Source organism: Nelumbo nucifera, chromosome 5 (genome assembly GCF_055504915.1).
Source record: "Nelumbo nucifera cultivar China Antique chromosome 5, China Antique-T2T, whole genome shotgun sequence".
Taxonomy (NCBI): domain Eukaryota; kingdom Viridiplantae; phylum Streptophyta; class Magnoliopsida; order Proteales; family Nelumbonaceae; genus Nelumbo; species Nelumbo nucifera.
This window is the reverse complement of record NC_142653.1, coordinates 24,922,540-24,934,969: the sequence shown is the minus strand read 5'-3', so window position 1 is coordinate 24,934,969 and position 12,430 is coordinate 24,922,540. Positions and strand designations below refer to the sequence as shown.

The 12,430-nt window shown below is 37.0% G+C and overlaps 1 protein-coding gene and 1 pseudogene across 9 annotated transcripts; one reads left to right on the top strand and one right to left on the bottom strand.

Moving 5' to 3' along the window:
- Nucleotides 1-2,688: 2,688 nt before the first annotated feature.
- On the top strand, nt 2,689-7,303 carry LOC104595889 (desiccation-related protein At2g46140-like). Of its 7 annotated transcripts, XM_010256841.3 has the most exons (5): nt 2,689-3,030; nt 3,712-3,768; nt 3,933-4,100; nt 5,243-6,144; nt 7,114-7,303. In XM_010256841.3, the coding sequence occupies exons 1-5, from the start codon at nt 3,024-3,026 to the stop codon at nt 7,117-7,119; spliced, it is 1,140 nt and encodes a 379-aa protein (XP_010255143.1). In that variant the 5' UTR covers nt 2,689-3,023; the 3' UTR covers nt 7,120-7,303. The 7 variants fall into 7 exon arrangements, with proteins under 7 accessions (XP_010255143.1, XP_088744760.1, XP_010255145.1 ...); XM_088888634.1 differs by having other exon boundaries at nt 3,510-4,100; XM_010256843.2 differs by having other exon boundaries at nt 2,689-3,768; nt 5,212-6,144.
- Nucleotides 7,304-8,142: 839 nt separating this feature from the next.
- On the bottom strand, nt 8,143-10,305 carry LOC104595888 (pentatricopeptide repeat-containing protein At1g08070, chloroplastic pseudogene; annotated as a pseudogene). 2 transcript variants are annotated; one of them, XR_016076563.1, is made up of 2 exons: nt 9,871-10,305; nt 8,143-9,757 (listed from the first exon to the last, which is right to left on the bottom strand). The product of XR_016076563.1 is annotated as a pentatricopeptide repeat-containing protein At1g08070, chloroplastic pseudogene, transcript variant X2 (transcript). The 2 variants fall into 2 exon arrangements; XR_016076562.1 differs by having other exon boundaries at nt 8,143-10,304.
- Nucleotides 10,306-12,430: the final 2,125 nt, after the last annotated feature.

Genomic DNA, 12,430 nt, shown 5'->3' with positions numbered 1-12,430 from the left:
AATACTAAAAATAATTAAAAATATAAATTAATTGTATTTTATTGCAAAAAAATACTGAATAATAATTAAAAATAATGTATTTTCATTATTAATGGTAATATAATTAACAAAAATTATTTTTAAACTATAATTAGCAGTAATTATAATTTAAGCTATAAGTAGTAGAAAAATACATTTAATTAGTTTTAGCCAAGAAATTAGCAATATTTCTGAAAATATGACAATTTCCATAAATTACTGTATCTTAAATAGATACGGTAATTTAATAATTATAAAATTTTAACCGCTAACAATATTTTAATAATTAATAATAAAAAGTAACAAATCGTTTATAACTTAACCTAACCCAATTAGGTCTATAAATTTGCAAGATCAAGCAACTATTTTCTTTTGAGTTAGGTCTAGTTGAGATACGCACCATGCCTACTCATTATTAGGGATAATTAGATCCAAAGTCTAATTTGGTATCAAACTTTTGGAATCCAATGATAGCTTTAGCGGATAGGGCCCAAGCTAAACAACCCCTAATGAGCTCAACTTGGAAGTTATATGCATATGTGGTAAATATTATTATATAATATTTAAATAACAAATTTTATATTAATATATATATATATATATATTATATATTTTTTATACTAGACTAGAATTAAATAAAAAATTTAATTTGTAAAAATCATAGTTTTATAATTAACACTGGCCTCTTTATCAACAGAAAATGTGCAAGCCCGAGCCCAAGCCCGGCTTGACCATCAGCCCTAGATCTTGAGCCTGAGCCCAACCCTTATATAAAGCCCGAAGCTCAAGCCCGATTTATACACAAAATGTCTTATTTTCAATATACTTTTATAAGCTAATATTATATTAATTTAGTAATAATTTAATAAACTAATTTATATTTGTTAATAGTAAATTGATATTTATTAATAATTTAAGAAGCACATACCTTTTTATATATGTAATAGTATTCGGCTAGGCTTATTTGAGAAAGCTCGAGCTCGAGCCCACGAGCCTAAAATTTTGTCCAAGCGTGAAAAATAGCAGGTCAGACTGGGCTGGGCCGTCGGGCTACATGGCCCATGAATAGGTCTAATTGTATATATATAAACAATTGTATACATCAAAAATCATATGAAATAAAAATTTAAACATCTTTTTCATTTTTTTAAATGGATCTCTCATAGCTTGGCTCGGTTTGCGGCGTGGCCTGACCCAAGGCTCGGCCCAACATGACCTGATTTACACCGCTACTTGAACACGCCCAATACTAGGGACAAGGCGGGGAAATTCGAGGATTTCCCATCCTTGATGAGGAGTGGGGTCCCTTGCCCCTGAACTCACTCAACATCGAGGAGTGATTGTCTTGCCTTGAACCCGCTTGACATTGAGGACGGGGTGGGAATGGGGTAGAGTGTCTTGACGATGAGGCAGGGACAGGGATGCTTGCCCCTGAACTCGCTCAACATCGAGGAGTGATTGTCTTGCCTTGAACCCGCTTGACATTGAGGACGGGGCGGGAATGGGGTAGAGTGTCTTGACGATGAGGCAGGGACAGGGATGCTGGTGCCCTGTCTTGAATCCACCCGTTGTCATTCCTATATAATTGTTAATTATTAGTGAAATTAATAAAAATGTTAGTTTTTGTAATTATTTTTATTTATTTAAAGTTAATCAAAATTTCATTTAAAAGTAATAAAAATTATTAAAATTACTATAAATTATTAATAAAACTAAATTTATTAAAAAATATTTATTCATATTAAATTAAGAATAATTATTTTATGTAAATCAACTTTAAATAAAAATACAATTATTAAAATTTTAGATATTAACAATAATTTTGAATACTTTTAGTTAATTAACAAAAAAGATTAATTATTAATTTAATAATAATTAATATTAAATAAAATTATTAAATCTTTTAGATTTTTCCCGGGTCCCTGCTAGTATAGAAACAATCTGGATCATGTAGGCACAATACTCCCACCCTTCCCTTGAAAAAATTCAAAACCACTTTTGAAAGTTGTAAGAATATTTATCTAAGTGCCCATTAAACGTGCTTACTATATTGTGCCTACTAGATCCGGATTCATATATAAATACAACATGAACTTGAAAAGAGTCCAAGGTGGCCAAGAAAGCTAACAACTCCGGGCTAAAGTTCCGATCTAAAAGAGCAACATTATAGCGGGCCAGATATCGTTGGAGATCCAAATACAAATAATAGGCTAGGGATGCAATACAAAGTGGTGGATGAAGCACTTCTGAGGGGATGAGAACATTGTTGGTGATCCACAACAGTCTGCAAGCTCTCTCTCTCTGCTTTTCAATTTTCATTTAAGTTAGCGCACCCCACACACGCCCCACCCCAACATGCACTGGGAATGCCTTCCACATTTCATGGCCTCATGGGGAGATATCCCAATGCTCAATGCTGGCATGGATCTATATTGAGAATATCTCTCGTATAGTCGTATCTATTATAATACTAAGGCGGGAAGGGTCTTCGTTAAGAAGACGTGGCCTTTCCTTACTGCAGGATAAGGTATCCACACGTGATTTTTTTTTCACGTGCAAAAATCTCTTCTAGCGGGATGAGGTATCCGAACGTCACGTGAAATCTCTTCTTTGTGTGTTGTCTTCTCCCTATAATTTATTGCATGAAAGATACGTGTCTTAGTGAAATTGATTGCTTTTTCTCTGGTTCCTCACAGCTTCCGGTACCGTCCTCTCACCTCGCGTTGCAGTTTCCAGTACTGTCCTCTTTATTCTTCCGTTGACGTCTTTCTCAACTCTATTCTCTCATCGATCGTCTTCTTCTCAATCCTCTCTCCCTCCTCTGTCTTTGGATCCTGAATCTTCAGTTAATGCTTGGTATTATACTATTATACTGAACCCCATTAATACAGGGAAGAACTGTCACAGAGATTAATTGTGAAACTCGTCTACTTGGGATTTTCCTTTTAATTAAGCATGGCGGGAGACGGGAACTCTCAGCATAGGCAGCTCGATCAGACACCCACATGAGCAGTTACTGTCGTTTTTAATTCTATAATTAGAGTGTGTTTTCTTCTTTTTCTCTCGTGTTTCTCACTTGAGTTTCTGAAGAAAATTAATCGGTACCTTTTATTTTTTTACTGGTTTTCTAGTTTGTATCTTGAGTTCGAGTTGCATAGATTGGCCTTCTGTTTTTTTTTTTTTTAGAATCATTTTTAGTTTTTTTTTGGTCTTTTTTTCTTTAATTTTGTCTATATTTACATGGTTTATGCCAAAAAAGAGAAGAAACGAATGCTTTTCTACTTTATAGTCAGTTGAAAGAAGACTGTCTTGGGATTTTCCCTTTGAACTTGTCGAGTTGTGTACTTGCTCTTTATTTTAGATTTTTTTTTTTTTTTTTTATCTTGGTTTTGTAGTCTGTTTATTTCCTATCTTGCTTGGTTTCTGGCATGTTTTAATTTCCTTGTGTATAGAATCTTCTGTGTTTCCTTATTCTTTCTTGTTTGTTGTAGAGGAGAAGGAGATTGGTGATTCGTAATCTCTCCTTTCTGTCCTTTGCTCCTTTCATAAATTGACAGAGTGTACAAAATTTCTTATTTCCCTACCTTTTTCAAATTTCAACTCAGTTTTTAGGTGCCAAGTGCTGTTTCACATTAGTAGCCTACCTGGTTCTTTTATTTACTGGTCGTGGCTTCTGTGTTGTTTTGAATTCAGTGGTTTACAAAAAACGCAAGAGGTCTCTATTTGAAGCTCTTGAGAAGATTAAAACTGGTAAGAATTGCTGTTGAACAGGAGAAGAAAAAAAAGTTTCTTGACTTGTGATGTTTCTGTTGTTCTTTCAAGAAACTCTGTTTTCCTTTCCACTTGGACCTGGGTGGTTGGTGCATCAATCACAATCACAATGGCTGATCAACTGTATTCTGGTGAATCTGTAGAGCTTATGGTTATGGGTTTTATTTCCTTACTGCTGTCATTCTTGGGGAGCTACATTCCCAGAATATGTATTCTAGAGAACGTTTCGCATGCAATGCTGCCATGCCCTTACGAAGAACCTCGTCGGAAGCTATTATCAAGTCAGCACAGACCATTAGCGGCCAATAATGGTGGGTAATATATGCGTTAAGCTTATTAATTTCGTTTGTATTTATTACTCATATTTTGTAGTATTATTGTTTTTTTAATATTTTTGTTTTAATTCCGTTCAAATATTTTAGTTTAATTTCTTGTACATTATTTTATAATAAATGCATTAAACCTATTAATGCACATATACTCCAACGATTAGCACATGGTGAATATTTTCTAAAGTAATGACTTTAAATTGTGAGAGAGATAATATCTTATCGTTAACCCCTGCAACGCAGGGGCATCTCGCTAGTATGTATGTAAAGTTGATAAGCTCGTGGAAATATATTTCCAGTATACGTACGTATGTATGATTGGAATCCCAACACAGGATTTCAACAACCAGTCTCAACAGCAGCCGTGAATTGAGAACATCTCCCTAGTGTGCTTCTTGGCGAGATGTTACGGATGTAGAACTACATTACATTAGCTGTCGGATCCGGACTCGTGGTGCGCATACGAAGAGCACTGGGCAGTGGCCACTCGTGTCTCGTGCGGGGCAACTACGAAAATTGAAATTGGAAAACATCGGGTCACGTACCGAAAGCATGAGGTTTGTTTTGTAGATTGTTAACGTGTCAGATTGCAGCTGATGTGATCTTCCTCGGAAGAAGTTCGTTAATTGTTGGTCCCATTTAAGGGTTGATTTCCAATAAAATCGCAATCGCTTGTAAGAGTGCGGCAAACCAAGCATTTTCCCGTTATGTTGTTGGTCTTATTATTTTGTCTGCGGCATTCCTTCGATATCCTGATCAATCACAATAAGGTTACTCTGTTCTCTGGACGAACTTAAAGGAGTAGGTAAGCCCTTATTATTTCCCTGCATTCATCCGCGGAAATTATTGTTGTTCCTCAATTTATACTATCCATCTATTACGTTATTGAACCTTGTAGAAATCTTAATCTTCCATGAATTCGTTTGTCTTGTTTATTTTCTCCAATACTGCTTGGGCTGGGAATTTCTCATTATCTTGTATTTTTTTATTTTAGTTGAGTGTCGGAAAAGAACAGAACAAATGAATTCTAATGGTGATAAAAAGGAGAACTGTTATTGACAAGCCTTTCTATTTCATTGTGTTTCTGGAACAGGATTTGCTAAGCTTTTCTTTTGTTTTTCAAGTAATGTCGTCGGAGGACAAACCCACGACAAAGGAAGGGGAGGAGGAGCAAGGAGGTTTCTTAGGAAAGGTGAAGGAATTTATCAGTGACATTGGAGAGAAAATTGAAGAAGCCGTTGGATTTGGGAAGCCCACTGCCGATGTCACGGCCATCCATATTCCTTTTATAGACCTAAAGAAGGCTGACCTTGTTGTTGATGTCCTAGTCGCGAACCCAAATCCAATCCCAATTCCCCTTGTTGACATCAACTACACAGTTGAAAGCGATGGCAGGAAGCTCGTCTCTGGCCTTATCCCGGATGCAGGAACCGTCCATGCCCATGGATCAGAAACCATTAAGATCCCATTGACACTGATCTATGATGATATCAAGCAAACGTACGATGACATTAAGTCGGGTAGTATAATTCCTTACAAGGTTATTGTTGAGCTTATTGTTGATGTGCCAGTTATAGGGAACATTACACTGCCTATGGAGAAGACCGGAGAGATACCTGTGCCTTACAAGCCTAATGTGGATTTGGAGAAAGTAAAGTTCGATCAGTTTTCTTGGGAGGAAACCAGTGCAACCCTTCACCTGAAAGTAGACAATGAGAATGACTTCGATTTGGGGTTGAACTCCTTGGAGTGCGAGGTCTGGCTTGCAGATATGAGCATAGGGGGAGCCCGTCTTTCTAAGTCGGCAAATATTAGTAAGAAAGGTCAAGGGGTTGTCGAGCTTCCAATCACATTCAAGCCAAAGGATTTTGGGTCTGCAATGTGGGAAATGATAAGAGGAAGGGGAACCGGTTATTCTATGAAAGGTTGTCTTGATGTTGATACCCCATTTGGACCTATGAAATTGCCTTTCAATAGAGAGGGAGGTAACACACGCCTCAAAAACTCGGATGACAACGATGATGAGGTACCTCTTTCCATGGATACTTTATTCATTAAGCATGCGGCATTTTATCTAATTGCGTTCTCTCTTGCTAATACACCTTACTCTTCCCTACTGCATACAAGAACTTATATCATATCCTTTTCCTTCTTAGAACTCTGTAAGTTTTATTTACAAGTGAACTACTTGAATGGGGAAACTAAATTATGCTGACAAAATAGAAGTATATTTGGAAAAGGTTGTCTTGCAAATACATTAAAAGACATGAGGAGGCTTCCAAACTGATTCTCCATATTGTGTGGCAAAACTGTTGAAAACACTAATGTGCTTTGTCCGACAAAACATAACTTCTACTAAGTTCAGTAACCAAATAGTGGAACTGCCATGGCTTTCTTCACCCCGAGAACATTTGGTTGGCAAGTATTGCAAAAGGATCAACCATACTTCAGGGTCTATAATCATTGCATTCAATGAAGATGATGGTATGTAAACATTAGATGAGGTGCAGAGGTAAAGAAATAGCCGACTGTCCAGGGGGAAGCATGGTTTTGAGCTCTAGACCATCTATTTTTCTCCCTTTTGAAATCTAAAAGGCCATTGTCCAATAGATGACCATTACTTTGATATAGTCATTTGCTTGACACTTGATAGTATGTCTCTATTTGGACATCGACTGGCATTTCTATCACAAGTGATCATTTGCTACAAGATTGTAACATCAATACAATACCTACTTGTAAGGTTAAGAAAATAAGGAATTCAAAACAGAAAATTGCATATTCAAGAAATAGTTTGCCAAGCTTATCAATTGTGATAGAGGATATTTGAATATAGTAACCTTAGCATGATTCTGACCTTATATTATGGTTAACAAATGGTCTTGGTCTTTTTTCTCTATGATCATATTTGCCAACTGGAGAAATCCCGATCCATCTTTTCCTGTGGTAAAGTGTCTCATATAATACCTTCTCATTGTGTTCCTATTTGGTGCAGGACTGAACACAATAATCAGAGATAAGAATGATATGCTTGAGGCATCGTGGAAACTTGTGTTGTAACTTTCTTGCTTGATTATTTGTTTAATTGTTGCAACTCAACCATGAAGTTTAGAGTTCTGGGAAGTGTTTCATGTCCTTTGCTTTCAGAGCTAATTATCTAATATGATTATGTTTTAGCCCACCAATTTTAAGAAACATTTGAAAAACTTTGTTAAGGAACTGAATTATGGTTCAAACTTACCAAAAAAAACTGCATTATAGTTCAACAAACCCTAACCTCTGAAACTAAGAGCACTGTTTTTAAACATGATGTAAGAAAGGGGACTTTACAGGAATAGCAGAACAGAAATGATGGTTACCACTTTCCATTCACTGGTAATCGGCTTGCCCATCTCTGCCTACTGGGAAGTTGTTTCTGGAAATCCCTATCTCCTGGATTGGTGGTGGTTCCATTATGGCATTATAAAAGATACTAACTCTGTTCTTTTTTGAGTTCATTTTATAAACTCTATCACGTAATAAATATTAATACATACTGTGAGTTTTATTTGAAAGAACATTTCTTGAGTAGCCCCTCCTTTTGTGACTCCAGATCTTCTAGTAACAAACAATGCTAGGCACCTCATGGGTTTGTTCCACCAGTCCTCAACACATGAACATGTATTTCTGCATATGTTTTTTGAGAACTCTCAAGTGTTAGGACAGGTGGCACAAACTGTGATGTGCCTAGTGTTCTTTGTTACTAGCAGATTGGGAGTCTTTTCAGCACTTAACATACTACTAGCACTCAAGATGGCCAGCCTCATTGAAAAAAAAAAATCCTTGGGCTTTTTGTTTTTGTTCCATGCAAATTGACAGTGGGCTACACCATGGGGATAAGCCCATCCCCCATCCCCTTAAAACCCCCCAACCCTGGTGGCAATGGGAATAGATCCCGGGTCTCTGCTGCAACAAAGCAGCAAAGTACCAACTGGGCCACTGACGTTGACAAAACCCTTGGCTTAAGTTAACAAAGAAATCCAGATTTCTTGCCATTTCCGGTCCTCCATATTTCAATGGCTTGTAAATTCAGCCTGCTGCTAGTTTGGTTCATCTCTTCAATAAATAATTCATGCACATCTACATCTCCACTTTAATTTAACTCTTATGTTTAAAGAGGGACGCTCGGTCTTACCAATACTAACATAAGGTTATAATTTGATTAGCATCCCCTTGTTTGACCAATCATGATCAGTCTGGTGTTATTGTAGCTCCATTCCAGAGAGCATGCCTCCAACAAGAAATTCATGGATTTTTCCACCATTTTCTATCCAACTACATCCAGGAGTCTTGTGAGCCTTATGATGTTTCATTGCTGCTCTTGTATCCTCAACATCCTCCCATCTGCCCGAGGCTGCATATATGTTTGATAAAAGCACATAGTTTGCATCATCCTTGGGCTCCAATTCAAAAAGATGTTGAGCAGCATACTCCCCAATTTTAGTGTTCTTGTGGGTTGTACAAGCACCAAGTAGTGATCTCCATACACTAATACCAGGTTCAATTGGCATGCCATCTATAAATTTTTTAGCATCCTCTAACAGTCCTGCTCGACCTAAGAGGTCAACCATGCAAGCATAATGTTCCATATTTGGTGAAATGCCATATTCTATGGTCATAGAATTGAGATACTCGTATGCTTCATGAACTAAGCCCCCATGTGCACATGCGATCAACAGACTCAAGAAGGTGAAATTATTTGGCCTCATCCCCTCTTTCAACATGCCCCCAAACAATGACATCGCTGCTTTAAAGTGCCCATTAGTAGCAAACCCATTAATCATAGCACTCCACATAACAACATCCCTAGGAAAAGTTCTCCTGAAAACATTATAGGATTCTGCAATGCTTCCACATTTTGCATACATATCTAAGAGGGCAGTTTCTATTGACAGATCAGACCCAAGTTCCGACATATTCAATAACTCTTCAATTTCCTTTCCTTTTTCAATTGCTCCTAATTCAGCACACGAAGATAGTGCACTTAGAAATGTGACTTTGTTAGGCTCTAATCCCAAATCCTGAATCGTATTGAAAACTTCCAAGGCCTCCTTAAAATAGCCGTTCTTGGTGTATCCATTTATCAAAGCATTCCAAGACACAACATCCTTTCTTGGCATTCTATCAAACAGTTCGCGAGCTTCATCGATAAAACCACACTTAATATACATATCCAACAAAGACGTGGAAACCACAGTATTCATTTCCATGCCAGTCCTAACCAAGTAATCATGAGCCCGTCTTCCTCTCTCAATGTCTCCTAATTGAGAGCAAGCGGAAATAACACCGACCATAGTAACTGAATTTGGTCTTAGCCCCAAACTCTGCATCTGATCAAACATATCCAGAGCTTCTTTAGGACATCGATTCTGAGTATACCCGGCAACCATTGCACTCCAAAGAACAACATCAGCTCCTTCAACACGGTCAAAAATCAATCGAGCTGAAGCCAGATCACCAATACTAAAATATCCTGAAATCATCGAGGTATGAGAGACGATATCCCTTTCAGTCATTTCATCATATAGACGGCGTGCTTCATCAACGAACCCACATTTCGAATACATATCCAGGAGACAGTTCATGATATAAATATCCGACTGGAAACCATACTTCATTACGTTAGTATGAATCTGTTCTCCTTCTAGGAACGCCTCCAAACCACTACAAGATTTAAGAACAAAAGGGTAAGTAAGGTGATTTGGGTCAATACCTTGTCGACACATATCAGCAAAGAAGACTATAGACTGGTGGTAATGTCCATTTTGAGCGAATCCTCTTATCATGGAAGTCCACAAATAAGAGCTCGGGTGCGGGATTTGATGAAAAATAGAAGAGGCTAGATGCATCTGGCGAGCAGAGTTGCAGAAATCAATGAGCTTGGTCGCAAGAAAGCTTGAATTTTTTAACCCATTTGTGAAGAATTGCGCAAGGATTTGATTGAATTGGCGAATACGAACAGTCGATTTTAATAAGCAGATGCATTTGTCTTCTGGCCTCTTATTTCTTTCAGTGATCAAGCGTGCGTTTGATATTGATGATTGGAGAGCTGTTCTCACCTTCATCAGTCTATCACCTCATGGTGTTTACCCCCCCATGGCGCGAAAAAGTTAATATAATTATGTTTTTTTTGTCATTACATATTCTAATAAAAGTTAAAGTCTATCACCTCATGGTGTAACCTTATAATTTTGTCAGCCAAAGACTGGCCCATGGTTATTAACACGACGCTATAACCAACTGAGCTAATAAAACACGATTTTTTTTTTCTTTATAAATAGTTTAATGTAAACCCAAAGGGCTTTTTACAAAAAATTTGATGAAGTCTGATATATTGACAAAATCAGAAACGTTTAAAATGAAATTAGGACAAAAAATTCAACATTTTCAGACCAATTTGTCCTTTCTTAAATTCCTCAATTGGAAATTTGAAACCATTCATCTAGACCTGGCAATCGGGTTGGGTGGATCAGGTTCGGGTTGGGTCAAGGTATTTCAGGTTGATTTCGGATGGACTTGTCAAATGCTAGACCCTAACCCTAAATGTTCGGGTTAGGCTTGACCCATGGGTCAATTCAGATCATCCTAAAAAATAATTGAAATTTAAAAAAATAAAAAAAATTACATGAAAAATGTCAAAATTAAAAGAATTAACCTTAAAATTCTAAATATAAAATAAAAACTTGAACTTTTAACTATTTAAAGAGTAAACAACAATATGTAAAGAGTAAATAATAAAAATTAAAGAATGAAAACTTTTAACAATGTATAAAAAATCTTAATTAGACTTGACAATTGGGTCAGCGGGTTGACGCATGACCCAACCCAACCTAGTTTTTTTGGGTCGGGTCAAACCATTTCACATTCGGGTTATTAAATATGAGACTCTAACCCTATTTTTTCGGATTAGGTTGGGTCGGATTCACGGATTGAATCAACTTTTTGCCAGGTCTACATTCATCATATCCTTCCTTCGAACACCACCAATAGTGGCGGCAAATTAAGATCTCTTTCCTGGCTCTCTCTCTCTCTCCTCTTCTTTTTCCCCATTTCATTAACGTTATCTTCTTTATCTTCTCCCTCCTCCCTTGCTGCTACTTTTAGCTAACATGATGCGGCAATAAAAATCAGGAATTCTCTTCTTGTTCAGAGAAAAACATGTTTCTCTAACAAATTCGTTTTTTAAAGCCAGTAATGATTTTTCTCTCTTTTTCATTCATCTTTCTCATTGTATCCAGGTCTTTGACGAGTTTTGAGGAAAGACGTTCCTCCAATAACTTCTATAGCCTTTTCTTATGTTTCTTCTTGATCCATTTTATTTCCATTGATCTTTTTTCACAAGAGCTTTGAGAAACCCTAACTTAGCACACACTAGAGGAGAATTGGGTTAGAACAGTCACATAAAATCAGACAATGGGTGGAAGGTATTCATGTCTAACATCCCCATCTATTTTCTCGTGTGTGCCTCATCTAACTCTCATATGTTGTGATGTGTCTGATTTTCATTTCGGACTGCAAAATGGTTTGAAGAATGGAGACGATCAACAGTTTAGTTGGGAGGAGGGATTTTGATGGTTGGGTCTCTTTTGACCCTTCTGATTAGTCCTTATGGATTCACCGTTCAAACCACCCAAGGGTTTTATGGTCTCAAAATCTAAAAAATCAAATTGGAGTTCTTTTATTGCATTCTCTTATTATTGACTCTGGGATAGGGTTTTACATGTTTCTCTACAATTGAAGAATGAGATAAAACTCTGCATATTTCTTCCCCTGGTTGAAGAAGAAATGAGGGTTTTATTTTCAATGGATTTTCCCTTTTCATTTTCCTTTTTATCGAATTGGGCATCGAACAAAATTTCAATTATTTTTTAAGAAAAATTTTAGATAGATAATCTATATTTTAGGCCGAGTGTCAATGTAGTATTGGATTTTAAAATGCGACTATCTAATATCGGGACTTTCATTTTACAACAAACTAATGCCTACGATTAATGGACTGTAAATTTGTATATCACGTGACCTGCGATTTAAGACTTAAAAATATCAAATTATCCTTGAAAATAAAATACACTTTTCGTCGTCTTCTTTCTTAACAAAATGAAAAAGAACCCAAACGGTTCGTCGCTGGCTGCTTCGCTCTGCTGGATGCGTCGGATCCCGTGTAGGCGAGCACAGAGGCAGAGCAGAGCAGAACAGAACTTTTGCTTTTTAATGCTAGAATTGTGGTATCTTCCATGCATCGGATCCCGTCGGATCAAATCCTGCACCATCTC